At 45.3% G+C, this 16,556-nt stretch overlaps 2 protein-coding genes and 1 long non-coding RNA gene across 6 annotated transcripts in view; 1 reads left to right on the forward strand and 2 right to left on the reverse strand.

Moving 5' to 3' along the window:
- The window catches only part of LOC309521381 (tigger transposable element-derived protein 1-like), a 355,247-nt gene that overhangs the window by 306,222 nt on the left and 32,469 nt on the right, over positions 1-16,556 (forward strand). The window lies entirely within an intron of this gene.
- The window catches only part of LOC309521386, a 94,364-nt gene that overhangs the window by 14,328 nt on the left and 63,480 nt on the right, over positions 1-16,556 (reverse strand). The gene's annotated exons all lie outside the window — the stretch shown is intronic.
- SCARB1 (scavenger receptor class B member 1) overlaps positions 1,285-16,556 on the reverse strand; it is a 52,810-nt gene continuing 37,538 nt past the window's right edge. Inside the window, exons 9-14 of one of the 4 annotated variants that reach the window (XM_082203807.1) lie at positions 15,076-15,149; positions 14,189-14,240; positions 9,579-9,725; positions 4,297-4,392; positions 3,379-3,513; positions 2,122-2,259 (exon numbers count right to left, since the gene is read on the reverse strand). In XM_082203807.1, the coding sequence (XP_082059933.1) occupies positions 3,400-3,513; positions 4,297-4,392; positions 9,579-9,725; positions 14,189-14,240; positions 15,076-15,149 (483 nt within the window). In that variant the 3' untranslated portion in view covers positions 2,122-2,259; positions 3,379-3,399. Of the gene's footprint in view, positions 2,260-3,378; positions 3,514-4,296; positions 4,393-9,578; positions 9,726-14,188; positions 14,241-15,075; positions 15,150-16,556 lie in introns of all 4 variants that reach the window. The other 3 variants (XM_082203806.1, XM_082203809.1, XM_082203808.1) reach the window with 3 other exon arrangements.

Raw genomic sequence — 16,556 nt, forward strand, 5'->3', positions numbered from 1 at the left:
TTCTGCTGGATCTCTCAGCGGCCTTTGATACAATCGACCATAACATCCTTCTGGACCGTCTAGAGGGGCTGGGAGCTGGGGGCACTGTCATACAGTGGTTTCGCTCCTTCCTCCTGGGCCGTGTTCAGAAAGTGGGGGGGGGGATGAGTGTTCAAACCCCTGGGCCCTCACTTGTGGGGTGCCTCAGGGTTCTGTCCTCTCCCCCATGCTTTTTAATATCTATATGAAGCCGCTGGGAGAGATCATCAGGGGGTTTGGACTGGGTGTCCATCAATATGCAGATGATACCCAGCTCTACCTCTCTTTTAAATCAGAACCAGTGAAGGCGGTGAAGGTCCTGTGTGAGTGCCTGGAGGCGGTTGGAGGATGGATGGCGGCTAATGGATTGAAGTTGAATCCTGACAAGACAGAAGTACTGTTTTGGGGGGACAGGGGGCGGGCTGGTGTGGAGGACTCCCTGGTCCTGAATAGGGTAACTGTGCCCCTGAAGGACCAGGTGTGCAGCCTGGGAGTCATTTTGGACTCACAGCTGTCCATGGAGGCGCAGGTCAATTCTGTATCCAGGGCAGCTGTCTACCAACTCCATCTGGTATGCAGGATGAGACCCTCCCTGCCCGCAGACTGTCTCGCCAGAGTGGTGCATGCTCTAGTTATCTCCCGCTTGGATTACTGCAATGCACTCTATGTGGGGCTACCTTTGAAGGTGACTCGGAAACTACAACTAATCCCAGTACGTTTCTGAGCACAATTCAAAGTGCTGGTGTTGACCTTTAAAGCCCTAAACTGCCTCAGCCCACTATACCTGAAGGAGCGTCTCCACCCCCATCGTTCTGCCCGGACACTGAGGTCCAGCGCCGAGGGCCTTCTGGCGGTTCCCTCATTGCGAGAAGCAAAGCTACAGGGAACCAGGCAGAGGGCCTTCTCGGTAGTGGCGCCCGCCCTGTGGAACGCCCTTCCAGCAGATGTCAAAGCGATAAATAACTACCTGATATTTAGAAGACATCTTAAGGCAGCCCTGTGCAGGGAAGTTTTTAATCTGTGATATTTTACTGTATTTTTTGTCTTTGTTGGAAGCTGCCCAGAGTGGCTGGGGAAACCCAGCCAGATGGGTGGGGTACAAATAATAAATTATTTATTATTATTATTATTATTATTATTAATAATATTATTATTACCCCCACCACACACGCTAAGACTGTTTTGACAGGCCAACACTAAAATGCTTCTCTCCCTCTTCCCCTCTTCACAACCCTGCATTGACACACTAAGAATGAAAGACCTTAATGAAAGACTCAGAGTACTTTAATTTTTCTCTTGAAAAAAGACACACATCTGGAATATTCTCTGTATACTATGGCATGGGAAATAGGATGAAATGGTGTTTGGCAACAGTTGTTAAAAACAGGTCCTTTCCAGTAGCAAAGCTGGGATAAGGTGGAAAGTCTTAGAAGTCTGAAACTGGAAACACTTTGGTGGTGGTGAGCTAAGTCAAGGATACTGTGCCACTCTGGTTCCCAGAATAATCTTAAGATAAAGGCACTTTCCCTTCTGTCACCCCAAAATTAGCACCGTGTTGTTATAACCCTCAGCAACCCTGATGTGGAGAAGAACCGAGTGTTTCTCCTGTAATGCTGTGCATTGAAAACCAAGTGTCGTTTGTGCGCGCATGAGCAAGGAAGGATGCATCATGTTTCCAGCTGGGTTTAAACATACAAAAATGACAACAGCATTTAATTGCTTATGGAGTATAAGGCGTTGTGCTCAGGATAAAATCAGGGAGAGACTCTGACATCTTGCCTATGCAGCTTTTTCCACAGATGCAAATTCCACCCTGCTCTCCAAACCCACCCAATTTTAATTCTTACATGAAACTTTTGATAGGTTGTAATGGGAAGGTGGTGCTGTGGGAGTGAAGGCACTAAAATCTCCGGGCATGGAGATTTTACTTTTCAAAAGGGTCAGCTTTCTGGAAAGCTACTGCAGTGTAAGAAGAGAAGAACCACGTGCACCTATGATTCTTCCAGAGTCAGTGCAAATACACCTGAGTTTGTTCTGCTGGGCCACCCACACCCAGGCCACATAGATTGGTAATAGCTCATTAAGGATCCTTGGCAAAGAGGAACAGAGGTATCAAGTATCAGGAAGAATGCTGGAGTGAACTGTGTTTATGTCCTTTTGCAGAAGAGGGGTAGTTTCTGAATCCTGAATTTGGCCGTTTGGTAGATTTGGCATCTGTGGAGTCTTTGCTCGAGCATCTCTCTGAAAGAAGCAAGAAAAGTCTAGTTAGAACCTGGACTGTCAGAAAGGAGAGCATATGCTTCAGTTGGGCTGATCCTTCTTATAAATCCTGGTGTGGAGAGTCAGCTTACAGTGGAACCTCGGTTCCCAAGTGCCTCCGTTATCGTACATTTCAGCTCCCAAATGCCAAAAACCCAGAAGTAAATGCTTCTGTTTTCAAACGTTTTTCGGAACCCGAACGTGCGACGCGGCTTCTGCTGAGTGCAAGAAGCTATTACAACCAATGGGAAGCCGCACCTTGGTTTTTGAACATTTCGGAAGCCAAATGGGCTTCCAGAACAGATTTCATTTGAGAACCGAGGTACCACTGTACCACATCCATTGCAGAAAGTGAACATTTTACCAGAACACACCTCCACACAGCAGGAATCTGGCCTGCTTCACATGCAACACTAACAGCACAGCTAGCTAAGTGTTCGTGTGCAAGAGCCTCAGGCTTGTTCCCTTTCTGTTCCTCTTCAGTGTGGCTATGAGCTCTCACTTCCAGTAATTCTGGACAGACCAAGAATAGGCAACTTCTTAGCACAATACATACCTGATACGATTCACCATTGTAAGATAATGGACCTTGTTTAGATGGCATTAAAAAACAACAACATTGAGGCAAATTCCTGGAGAAGAAATCTTAGCAAGGCTGTTGGTAACTAAAACAAAAACCCCATGTTCAGATGCTGAAAGCTCCCAAACACCAGGAGCTGTGTGTAGATAGTTTCAAAAGACACCTTCAAAAACAATGTGGACTAGGATGTCTGATCTAGAATGTATTTCTTACATTGGAATTATAGCAAAGAGTTAATTCCCAAAATCCCAAGCAGGCCTTCATAAACTTGGATCCAGCTTTATCATCATCATCATTATTTTCAAGAAAAATGAGGTGAGCAATAGCAGGGCATGGGGTGCTGGAGGAAGGGGATCCCAGGAGGCTCTTGTGAGCAAGAGGGATTACCTGGGTGGAACTCAAGATGCCCACCGTTGCGCCTACATCATTTTAAAAGCACCCAACCACTAAAGCAGCCGTTTAAAACCAAGAAGGTTTTAAACAGAATGAAGATACTTTGGTTTTACAATGGTTGACATTACCTTTTATTGTCATGTATCCACCTATAGTTTCGCTTCCTTCCGAGCTGCTGAGTAGATGTTTTTTTCTTTGGAGATGGAGTCGGTCCCTTTAGGTCCTGACCCCTTATTACTACTCCAAAATAAAAAGAGCTTTCCCTAGAAAACAATCAGTCTGGTTTAAACAGTGTTTTTATGCTCTACTACTAGGTCTGTTTGGTTATTTATCTGAAGAAAGGAGAAGATTATCATTTAAGTGAGGGATGATTTTGTTTTTTAAAAAATAATAATTTCATCTGAAGAATAAGATCAAAGTAATCACTGGAACTAATTCATGGAGTCTAATTTATTCAATGTTTGGTAGAAAAGATTTGGTTTTCTAGATACAAGATGATTTCCATCTTAGATTTATTAAGAGATGTCAAGTGTTATTTAGGATTTATTTTTTAAAAAAAGTTGGTTCTCAAGCCAGATTCAAAAATGGTTTGTTCACATCTCTCTCTCTCTCTCTTGTTTTTTTAAAGAAATGCTTTAAAAACTCAAATCTTCTCCCTTTGGAAATTTAAGGCAAGAGTTATAAGTCTGCAAGCTTCCCCTATGAGTTATACACACCCACACACACACACCCTGTATGTTCACGGGGGGCTTTTCAATCTGTCTGTCCACACAACCAGCTTACAAGGGAGGCCACTCTTATAGACTGCCAGCCCAACGACGAGAGAGAGAGAAAGACAGACAGACAGAACTTGGCCATGCATCACGGCTGGCTCAGGCATTTGCACGTCTTGGGCTCCAGGCAAAGTGTTTGGCTCTCCTTGTCCCTCTGCCACTTCCACTTTGCTCAGATTTCCCAATGGGGCAAGAAGCAGCGAGAGAGAGAGAGTTCTCTGTTTGCATGCCCGGCTTCTTCAGGATAAGGCTTCCCATATAGGGGGCTCTTACCTGTGGGCCCCGATACTTATAGCCAGGGCCGGATCCAGGATTAGAAAATTTTGTGGCAGACTGGGTCCGCATCTCAGTGGGCCCATCTTTCAATGTCTGTTGAGAGAATGAAGATTTCACGGGAACACCATTCTCAACTGGCTTGAGTGAGATTAGAGCTTCCTTTAATTACTATAGTCATATTTTTCACTTGATAACCCAGGCTACGAATCACAGATAGCTGTGCAATTGAGTTGGAAGGAATTCTTCTTGTTTAAAACAAAGTGGGCTTTAAGGAATCAGGATTCAACCTTCTTATACTTTTATGTCCAACAGTGGCAGCATCTCAGATGAACTCCAGCTGATTAAAAAAATCATGCTTAAAAGTTTAATGAATATTAAAACAATCAGCTAAGGAAATCAAGGAATGCACTCTAGTTGGAACTGCAAGGCTACTTAACAGCCCTTAATGAGCAAACACCCAGTGCTATGCCTTCATAGGGGAATTTTGTCCATTGAATCAGTATTGCACAGGACCAAACTGGACACATTATTCACAAATTAGCTAATGTATGACTTTTTAAAATGTAATAGCAGTGGGGTGGGGAGGAAGACAGAAAAACTCTAAATTTAGAGTGTAGTCAGGACAGCTGAACATTTGATAACTTTTTTGATCAGCAACCAGTAACTGTTATTACTACTGGAAGGAGGAAGGAAACTGGCTGATTTGTGAACAACAACAACATCATATGGGTAGAAGATGGGTCCTGGAGGATGGATCTTGGTACATTAGGCCACCAGCTTGCTGAAGCTAAGTAGGTTTGGATCTGGTCAGTGGCTGGGATGGGTGCCACCTGGAAATTGCATTTATGCTGCCTTTGATCATGTGTTGGAAGAAAGGTGCGAGATAAATGTCAACTAAATATTGCTGAACTTAAGAAGTCCCTTCAGCCCCCGGCCAACATGGCCAATGGCCAGATGAGATGTGAGCTGTGGTCCTGCAACTGCTGACAAGCCACAGATTGCCAACCCTGTAAAGAACTATAGTTTGGTCCAAACTTCTATGTCTACTCATCACTCATCTCTTCACATCAAGGATGATGTGAATCTAATGGGCCAGCATTTCCCCAAATTTTCAGGGTGGGGAAAGGGGAGCTGTGCTTGCTGGGGTTGATGGGCATTGGGGTCAACAACATCTGGAGGATGCACTTGTATACCCTATACCCGTAGATATCAGGGTGGTTCACAACATAAAATTAGAATATAAAAAACACAAAATGTGGTATTTTGGATAAGGAATTTGTCAGAAGAATGAGGACTGGTGATAAATATAGGGGAAATCCCAGTGTCTTCAAGAGAGCATGTGATTTGGGAATTGCTGAAATTGGCCATTTCTGACCCCAAGCCAATCATACGTATGATTAACACACCACTTTTCAAAAACTGCCAGTTTACACATTTAGCTGCCTTTTGTCGAAGACACAGTAATCAAGTGATCTATGCCTGCATGAAGCTACTCAGAGTTTGTACACCCACCAAGTAGTTATTTGGAATCAAATTAAGTGTTTTATTCATGAAAAGAGAAGTGGGGGTTGGGGGCAGGTGGAGAGAAATCACACACACACACCCCCGCTGCCTGTAAACCCTTCTCCCTGCAAAACAGCCAGGACCCCCCTCCGGTGTATTAACTCAAAGGCACACTGCACATGACCAGAGGCATTCCAAACAAACAATAAAACCACAAGGAATGAGTAATGCGCTTCTGGCTGGTCTCAGTATAGTCTCTGACCCAGGAATTGAGCACCCTGCTTGTTTCAATAACTCTTCATTCCTCCCCCTACAAAGTTCAGCCTTTTTCATTCTGTTTTTGACTTTTTTTCCATTCCTGCCTGAAAGTATTTGGGCAGGCAACCTAGGGACCTGCTGCTTAAGAAAAACAAGAGCACATCAAAATCCCAACTCTGATCCTGAGCTGAAATCCTCACCACCACTTCTTGATTTTAAACAAGGAACATATCTACCCATCTAGTCCCTGTTCTGACTTCAGAGGCCGCCAAACGTTGGAGGCAACAAAGGGGGAAAACTACAGCACCTGAGAGACTGAACCTGGATCACTGAGCTATACACCTTTCCTCCGAGTAGTCCTTCCCTATTGCAGCAAGCCAGGCTTCCAGCACTGGTCAGGTGGTGGCAGAGTCTGCCAAATTTGATCCTACAGGCCATGCCATACCTCACCAGAACCCATGGAGGGAGAATGGATGGGAATGCCCAAAGTCATCAGATGTACTTGAGGGTCGATTTTTAAAAATTCCACTAGGAAAACTGTCCCTGTGGAGATGGCAGTATTGAATCAATAGCTCATGTGCTGCTAGCTTGCATTCTTTATAAAGGTCTGAGGAGTGAGGTTATTACCCCTCTACTACTATCCATACCAGATTGCTCAACCTTTGCTACTGTGTCTTTTTCCCCAGTAGATCAAGATAACCAGGTGACAGCAAAAACCACAATTTTTTTAGCAGGGGGAATTAGAATAAGATCTATTATTTTATTACTTCTTAACATTCCTCAGTTGTTTTTTTCTCACATTCAATCCTAGAGTAGTGCCTAGATTCCCTAAACTGGCGAAAACTGGGTAAGATTAAATTAATACAGTTTTGAAGTTTATTTTAGTCGGTAGAGCATGAGGCTCTTAATCTCGGGGTCGTGGGTCTGAGCCCCACATTGGGCCAAAAGCTTCCTGCGTTGCAGGGGGTGGACTAGATGGCCCTCAGAGTCCCTTTCGATTCTGTGATTCTAACACACTTTTCAACTTCCGAGGAGCATGACCAACTTCAAAGCAAACCTAATGAATAGTAGATACAATGCTATCCATTTAAATGGTTTTAAGAGTCGCATCAGAAGAGGTTGCTTAAGCTTGCCTCCTGCAACATTTTGCAACAAAGGGATTTGCAACTGAACAGACTTAAGTCAATTATACAAAGCGGCAGAGAGCAGACAGGAGAGGCTTCTTCAGGCAGCTTCAAAGAATGGGGGAGGGGCAAAAACAACTTCTTTTCTAACTAGGGGCTACTTTTAAAATGAGGCTGCATTTTAAGTCGCACTTTAACCTGTTTTTTAAATTGGTGTCCCCCCCCCATTATATTTTTACTGTAATTTTACTGGTGTTAGCTGCCCTGAGCCCAGCTCTGGCCGGGGAGGGCAGGGTATAAATATGTTGTTGTTGTTGTTGTTGTTGTTGTTGTTGTTGTTGTTGTTGTTGTTGTTACTAGCTCCCCAACCCCCTGGTCACCTCAAATATAGATTGCAATTATTTTTCATGCCACACATGAAAAGGATTCCAAAAGGAAATCCTAGTAACGCTGAACTCAACTCAACTCAACTGGTAACTGATTTCTCTCATGGCTGTGAACATTTGCAAGCTTTTGAAGGGACAGGTTTTTCCTGTTTTCAGAAACAGGAAAATAATTTCTTGTAGCACAGGGCAAGAAAATATACTTGCTTACTAATAGGAATCCCATTTTTTGTAAAATTACTCAGTCTGCCCTTGCAAGCAGCTAATTTACTAGCCCCTCTCTTGGTCTTCCCCAATGTGGGAATGTTTTGGATGGCAACTACCATCAGCCCCAGCCAGCATGGCCAAAGGTCAGGGAAGGGGCATCTGGAGGGACCATGTTGGAGCCCGTTAACATACTTGTTTGTGTTATCTTCAAAACTCACAGCCTAAATCACTGGAGCACCTTCCAAACAAACTTATGGTTGCCCAGAGTCCACTTCGTACATGCACCAGATGGAACATCTAGCGCACCACCTATATCCCTTTGACAGCAAGAACTCACATCACTGGTCATCCATCTTTCAACGCTAACAATGTAGCACCACCAACCTTGGCAGATGGTGACCAGGAGATTTGCAGAGCACCTTTAATCAGGGGCGGGGGGCCAGTGGCCCTCCAGAAGTCATAGAATAATAGAATTGTAAAGTTGGGGTCCTGAGGGTCATCTAGTCCAATCACTTCAGCCCCAGCAAGCATTGCCAATAACCAGGGGTGGTGGGAGTTATAGTTTGGAAACATTGGGTTCTCTGCCCCTGCTTAAAACATTGCCAGTGAAGAAGGCACCAGTGGGAAAACTCATAGCCACGTCACCCTACTGATTTGGTAACTATTTTGGTACAGCAAAAAATTCCAAGTCACATTCTAAACAAAGCCACTCAAACTTTGCCCCCTCCCGCGCACTTTAAAAATGTGTGGATGCGCATGATGTGAGAAATCCAGGAAGTGAAGTGTCTTGTCAAAAGATCCTTGGAAATGACTTTTCAAGTCATGGCATGCACAAGCCTTTTGACAAATCACTTCAATGCAGATAGGGATTAAAAACTGATAGGTAGGCATTTCCTTTAATTTAATTTTTTTTAATACTGCAGATTTCAACTGCAGAATTCTGGGCTGAAATGTGTGGTTCTATACCTCCCTTCTCCAGCCTCTAAAAAGTTGAGATCTCATTACTGCCTGTCTAGTGTCATTATATAGTTTAGTCACAAGGTATGTATTTGGGTGGAATCAGGAGTATCTGGGGTCTGTGCTTCCTGGTTGGAAAGCGAATAAAGTTCTTTTCAAACATCTCCCTCTAAGCCTTCCACAACAACTACCGGTACTTTCTGTTTCTTTGCCATTCATTTCATTTTTAAAAGCAAAGCTTTCAATATACAGCTGAACTTCAAGAGTGACAGAATCACGTCAGACAGCTGTTCAAGGAATATACCACCTTCGGCAGCCGGTGCAGAAATAGCATCTTTGAATGCACACCATGTTAAATACAAGAAACCTCCCAACTTGTAGAAAACTAGTTTTTTTGTGGGGGGGGTGTAAATATGACTTTTTCTTCTTCTTGCCATTCTACTTCCCATATTGGAAATGGGAATGAAAGCATGCCACCCCCTTAGATTGCCACCTCAGTTGGTGGTGCAAATCCATCAAGAGTCACACCATGGAGTTGTTGCAGATTGTACAGCCTGGCTCTGAGTTTTGGCCTTCCATTATAAAATCTGAGAGGATAAAAAGGAAAGCCAAAACCTGCATTCTGAAAGAAATATGAATTTTCCAGTTTGAAAGCAAGTCAATCATGGGATTTAAGGAGCAAAGATTTCAGGGGTTCAGTTTTGATTTGATTTATTATTTTATTGATGTTGTAATTATGCACCAATTTGGATTTTTGTCATAAACAGCTTAGTGCATATTTACATGGAAAAGTGAAATAATAATTTACATAATTCAATCGATAATAATGATGTCGTTTTATTCCTACCTTGCTCCTGAGCCCAAGAAGAGTTGCAGTCGCAAGCAGTAAACCTCCCAGGGCGACCAGGATATACTGAGCATAGTTCAGCACCGCAGGGATAGTCACCATAAAGGTACGGTACATTGTGAATACATCACCTTCGATCTCTCCGCTCTGCGCAAAATGAAGAAACGGGTGTCCATATTTTAAAATAAATAAGGTTATGAATAAACCAAAGATAAAGAGCATAAAAAATACTGATACATCAGGCTGTAAGCAGCATAAGGTTGGACTTGCAGCTCCAAAACATTACAAAAAATACTCATTTCCCCATGAACTTGTTTGGCTGGTTTATATGTATTATTTTGTAATGTTAGCTTAATCACAGTTACTATGGACCAATTTTTTCCAGTCTATTCATATACAGTAAGATATAGACTCCCTCTGCCCCCAGTTTTTAGATATTATAAACAACAGCAGTTATAAGGTTGAGCCCTAGTTATTGGTCATTTTCCAGAATGGCATCTTTTAGATAACCAAGCAGAAATATTTTAGGTTCATAGCGTATATGATTTCCTAACATATCAGAGATATTCGCCTGAACAAATTTCTAGAATACTTCTATTTGAGAAGAATTCCAAAAGATATATATGTATATGCTTTATTTGATCCACATATTCCAACATTTATCCAATCCTAATTTGTATATTAAATTCAATTTAAAAGGCATTACATACCATTGACAGAGGTTTGCTGGAATTATATTAGAATGGAAATTGTCCCAAATAAAGTTCCATTGTTGCCTGGTTATTCTTTGATCCAAACCTCACACCCATTTTCTAACATATGTATCCTGGTTCTGATCCAAGTTCAACCAAAGTTTACAGAATCTTGCAGAAGTTTACAGAATTATGCTTTTATCCAAATGAAAGATAAATAGAATTTTCAATTTCCCTCTTTCCTGACTTCCCCATATCAGAGCGGTCGCACCTCTAATTTGAAAATATTGGAAGAGGTTCGTATAGTAGCTAATACTGAGAGAAGAATTTCAAATTTAGATTCCCAATTCTTTACTTTAAAACACAGCATATATTTAAGCATATCTCTTTTTTATCAATTCTTCCACCTCCAACAGTGGATCTTCTTTAAAACATGCTTTTAACTTAGTCAATTTTGTTGTGTACCCTTTCTGCTAGGTACTGTCATACCACCACTGCTTGTTTTTTTTAAAAAAATACAGAGTTTTGGCCACTACCCTAGGTGATTTTTTTCAGTCCATATAAAATACTGTAGCATCTCTGTCTCAGGCTGAGACCCCATCTGTCCGCAGACTGTCTCACCAGAGTGGTGAATGCTCTAGTTATCTCTCGCTTGGACTACTGCAATGCGCTCTATGTGGGGCTGCCTTTGAAGGTGACCTGGAAACTACAACTAATCCAGAATGCGGCAGCTAGACTGGTGACTGGGAGCAGCCGCCGAGACCATATAACACCTGTCTTGAAAGATCTACATTGGCTCCCAGTAAGTTTCCGAGCACAATTCAAAGGTCTTGGTGCTGACATTTAAAGCACTAAATGGCCTCGGTCCAGTATACCTGAAGGAGCGTCTCCACCCCCATTGTCCAGCCCAGACACTGAGGTCCAGCGCTGAGGGCCTTCTGGCGGTTCCCTCACTGCGAGAAGCCAAGTTACAGGAAACCAGGAAGAGGGCCTTCTTGGTAGTGGCACCAGCCCTGTGGAACGCCCGCTCAAAAAGAAGAACAACTACCAGACTTTTAGAAAGCATCTGAAGGCAGCCCTGTTTAGGGAAGCTTTTAACATTTAACAGACCACTGTATTTTAATATTTTGTTGGAAGCTGCCCAGAGTGGCTGGGGAAACCCAGCAAGATGGGCGGGGTATAAATAAGTAGTAGTAGTAGTAGTAGTAGTGGTAGTAGTAGTAGTATTTTGACAGTATTTCAGATGGGACAACTAACGGAATGCTTAGTTTTATAATTACAATTTGGGGTAGGGTATTTTCCCACACCAAGAGATAGATTAGGAATTCCAGAATTCCAGTTCTTTCTCCAACTCACAAAATAGCTTTTGTTGATTAATCTTTACTATATCAGATTGGAAAACTGAGCCAAAACTAACAAAATGAATTTCAATAGGGACAAATGTCAGGTTCTTCATTTAAGTTGAGAATAACTACCGTATTTTTCGCTCTATAGGACGCACTTTTTCCCCTTCAAAAATGAAGGGGAAATGTGTGTGCGTCCTATGGAGCGAAGAAGCCATAGCCCCGTGACCCTCTCCCGGCTGGAGAGGTAGCGCGCGGCTATGGCAGGAGACTCTTTAGCCGCACACCACTTCTCCAGCTGGGAGAGGGTCACGGGGGGCTTCTTTAGCTAAACAAGCCCCCCGAGACCCTCTCCCGGCTGGAGAGGTGACGCGCGACTATGGCAGGAGCCTCTTTAGCCGCGCACCACCTCTCCAGCTGGGAGAGCGCGCGCGCGGCTAAAGAGGCTCCTGCTGTAGTCGCGCGTCACCTCTCCAGCTGGGAGAGGGTCGCGGGGGGCTGCTTTAGCCGTGCGCGCGCTCTCCCAGCTGGAGAGGTGACGCGCGACTATGGCAGAAGTCTCTTTAGCCGCGCACCACCTCTCCAGCCGGGAGAGCGCGCGCGCGGCTAAACAAGCCCCCCAGGCCCTCTCCCAGCTGGAGAGGTGACGCGCGATTACCGCAGGAGCCTCTTTAGCCGCGCACCACCTCTCCGGCAAGGAGACCACGCGTGGCTAAAGCAGCCCCCCGGGCCCTCTCCCAGCTGGAGAGGTGATGCGCGACTACGGCAGGAGCCTCTATAGCTGCGTGTCACCTCTCCAGCCTGGGGAGCGCGCAGGGAGCTATGGCAGGAGCCTCTGCGCTGCGCGCCTTTCCCCGCTCCCCGACCTGCTCTTTGGGGCTGGTGGTGGGCTTCTTCCTGCCAGCCCCAAAGAGCAGGTCGAAAGGAACCTGAAGCCTGGAGAGCGAGAGGGGTCAGTGCACACCGACCCCTTTCGCTCTCCAGGCTTCCAAGGTAGCCGCCTGAAGGCGACTGAACGCACCTTAAACGGCACCTTGTTTTAGAGGGGGGAAACAAGAGGGGGAAAATTCTCCCCCGCTCTCCGCAGCGCCTCCTACCGCTTCGCTGAAGGGGTGCTGGGCAGAGAGGGGGAGATTTTTTTTTCTTGTTTCTCCCCCTCTAAAACAAGGTGCATCCTATTGTCCGGTGCGTCCTATAGAGCGAAAAATACGGTACTTTTGCTGGCATCCGTCTGTCCTGCGAGACAATGGAGTGTGCCTCTGGCGGTGAAGCGCAAGCCTGTGTATGGAGTTCCTGGGCTGCCCAGACAACAAGACCCCCCCCCCTCAGCCTCACTGATGTGGTCCAAAGGAAAGTAGAGCAATACGTTTGGCACCAGTCTGGTTGCAGGAGTTGCCGGAAGGAGGTGTAGAAGGCATTATCCAACCCTGTGAGGGACTGCACCCAAGATTTTGTAGGTTTTACTCCTTAGCCTTTTCTTCTCCCAAAGATATCCCGCAAGGCAGCGGAGGTTTAGCATCAGTTTTTCTTCTCCTAGATGGGGTTGAAGAGCCCCACCTGCCCCTCACTTCCCTCTACAGCAGAAACCGCCTTCTTGATCTTTGCATCCACTATTGGTCTCGTCTGCTCAATCTGCTGGAACCTCTTTTCGCATGCAGGCAAAGTCCCTAACTCACTGAGGGTTTGAGACCCACTGTCTACCCTCACCTGGTGTAGTTGGCCTGGCAAAGCCATTCCCTGAATGGGACTGCTGTCACTGGCTGACAACTTCTAGAGGAGCCACAGGTGATAAGCTGAGTGCAAGGTGGCGACCAAAGGTAGACAATGTGCGCACAATGTGTCTCCCACGAGAGGTACAAGCCCTCCCCTAATATAACACAGGGGACACCTGAATTGCCAGCAGTAGATGTGAAAAGTATCTAGGGAGTTAGATTGTAAGTTTAACATAAGTCAACCTGTGATACAGCAGCAAAAAAAGCTGGTGCTGCTCTAGGATGCTTAAAAGCTGACATGGATGGCGCCAGGCCTGCTTTCCTGTGGAGAGCATTAATTAAAGGGGGAGTCATCATGGAAAAAGCCTGTTCTTGTGTTGCCCCCCTCTTCAGAGGATGCACACAGGGCTCTGGCCCTGCTCACCACCAGCAGGCGGCCCCTGGAAGGTGGCACAAGAGGAAAGGTGGCCTAGGGATTGGAAGAGGCCCCCCTGGGCTTCAGGGTCTAGGCAGCATTTCCAAGGGGGGCCCTAGATTGGCAGGGGAGCCAATGTAACATGCACATCAGCCTCTTTTGGTTCATTTTGCAGAGCCTAATCCAGACGGCATCAAAAGTGGCAAAAATAGTTGCATTCTCACAAAGGGGTGGGGTGGGAGAGCTTTTTCTAGAAGAGATTATTCTGGACAGAGGCGTGATTCATGGCGAAAAGATTTAAAACTTGAAGCCAAGTGTTGAATAAGCCATTACAAAATTGGCTTACGAAAGACCAACAAACGTTTAAACACCCCCACTTTAAAAAAATAAAAAAGGAAGCAACAGTGTTTGGCCTGATTCAGCCCACTGCAAGCTTCTCACAACTCACCTCTGAGAACCAAATGAGAGGTAACACGACTGTCTTGATTGACCCTGTTTGCCTGAAAGATTAGAGGACAACAATGAGAACTGCAAGAACTTTTGATGGTGTGACCGCTGGTTCAACATTCCATTCTGGATTTAGGGCCCAGCTGAATGTTACATGAGAAGGCAGAGGTGGGGGGGGTCTCAGGTCCAGGGGCCAAATGCTTCCCTCCAAGCCTCTGCACTGGGTCCTTGGCGCTTTCCCTGGCCACATCCCTTTGCTGCACGGGCAAGCTATAGTTGATCTTATAGATAGTTTTAAGGAAAATGCTCCTCCAGGCATTCATCCCTCCTTGAATGCTGTTACCTGGATGGAGCATGACCTTGAACGGTGATTAATGCCTCTTACTTGCATGAGTAGAGAGGGGAGGTGTGCGCATGCATGCACACATGCACTCATCAAAACCTTTGGTTTTTTGTAAAGCTCATTGATGGGGAAGCTCAGACCAGGGAGCCAGATACGGCCCTGCGTGGCTAGAGAAGTTTTCCCAGACCGCCCTCTCACTCCAGAAACACCCACGGTAACTGCTCTGCTTTTCACCTCAACTGTTTTGCATGTCTGGAATATGGTCCCTGAATTCTGATAATGCCTCTTGCTTGTCCGGATGGAGGATACAGGGGTGGGTGTGCATGTGCGTGGGTGTGTAAAAACTAGCCTAGTGTACGCAGATAAAATTTACATTCGCTGCTCTGTCCATTTACAGTATATAAACCCCCAGCAACCTGATCTGGCCAAAGCTGGCTGAGGAAGGGGTGGATCTGGATGAGAAGGACAGCCAAGATGGAGAGAGCAGAGGGTCACAGGGTTGAGAACAAGCAGGCTCGTGGCACCTGGAGAACTTTGCTACCTACCAAATGCCGGGGACTCTCTTCATGAAAAGATTCAGCTGCAACTTGATGGAGCAATTCATAGGAATGCCAGTCAACTGCATTCGGAGGAAAGAGATGGATTTTATCTTTTAAAAACTTTTCCCCCATTTAAGTACTTTTACACTGCTCTTCCAGGATTGACAGCCTAAAAAAATCAATTCACAGCAGCAGCAGCACACAAAACCAAATGAAAGCCTTAAAAAAAAAGCAATGAAATGAGATAGCAGCAGCAAAACACTAAGTCACTTTTTAAAAGAAGTCACAGTATAGCAAAATAAAAAGCAACCATTAAAAGTTTGATAAAGTCTTTATTTCCAGGGCTCTTGGTTTTATGGCTGGCACAAGTGGCATGGAGTGAAGTGGGGGAGAAACACAACACTATTTATTTCAGCATGGCAGAAAGCACAGATGCCCTAGATTCTAGCACTTGTAAAAACAAGAAAATCTATGAAGTCAGTCAGGCAGAGAGATACTGACTGGTCCAACATCACTCACTGAACTTCATAGCTGAGAAGGAATTTGACCTTGCCATCTTTGGTCACATTCCTCTACCCCACAGGCAGTAAATGTGCAGTGGTAGCCGGTGCCCATGGGGACCGGTAGGGTGAGAGGCAGGGAGCCCAACATTAGGTGGCGCCAAAGCTAATGATAGGCAAAGCCTGCTATTCTACTTTTGTCCTAATCTTCCTTCCTGCTGAGTACAAGCGCAACACTTGGACTAAGCAGGAGGAAGCTACAGTAATAGGCAGTGCCTCCCTCTGCACTGGGTGGCAGGCAGGTGGGGGCCAGTTTGTGGGGCAGTGCCCCATTTGCCCTGATAGACCAGCCTCCACTGCCAATGTGGTGCCTTCCAGATGTTGTGAACTATTCCTCACATTGTACCTGTCCATTGGTCATGCTTGCTGATGGGAGTTAGGAGCAGCTACATCACAGTGGCTCCAGGTATATCCCTCGCTTGTTTGGGAAGCATGGGCCAGAAATGAGGAGCCAACACTGAAAACGCCCCTCCCTGGCTGCCAAATGTGTCACCTCTGACAGTGGGGACTGCCAGAGGAAAACCTCTGCCGCAGGACTGGCCAGGTTCATTGACCCAGAGTAGTCAAGACACAATTCAAACCCACCCCCCAAAAAAATCATTTAATGCCTAGTAGTTATCTTGTTGAAGCAATATACCTCCTAGCACCAGCCACTAAATATCTTATCTCCTTAATTACAGTTACTTTGATAAAGTATTTATTGCTGTGGTGCTTGGTTTTATGGTTGACACAACCAGGGTGTGTGGCAAGGAAAAGCACAATCCCTTTTATTTCAATATGACAGAGAGTACATATGCCTTAGGGATGCGGGTTGTGCTGTGGTCTAAACCACAGAGCCTAGGGCTTGCCAATCAGAAGGTCGGCAGTTCAAATCCCTCGGACTATAGAGTGCGATGAGCATGCAACCTCAAAGTTGTCCGCAACTGG

This window comes from Podarcis vaucheri (genome assembly GCF_965113315.1).
Source record: "Podarcis vaucheri genome assembly, chromosome: 16".
NCBI lineage: Eukaryota > Metazoa > Chordata > Lepidosauria > Squamata > Lacertidae > Podarcis > Podarcis vaucheri.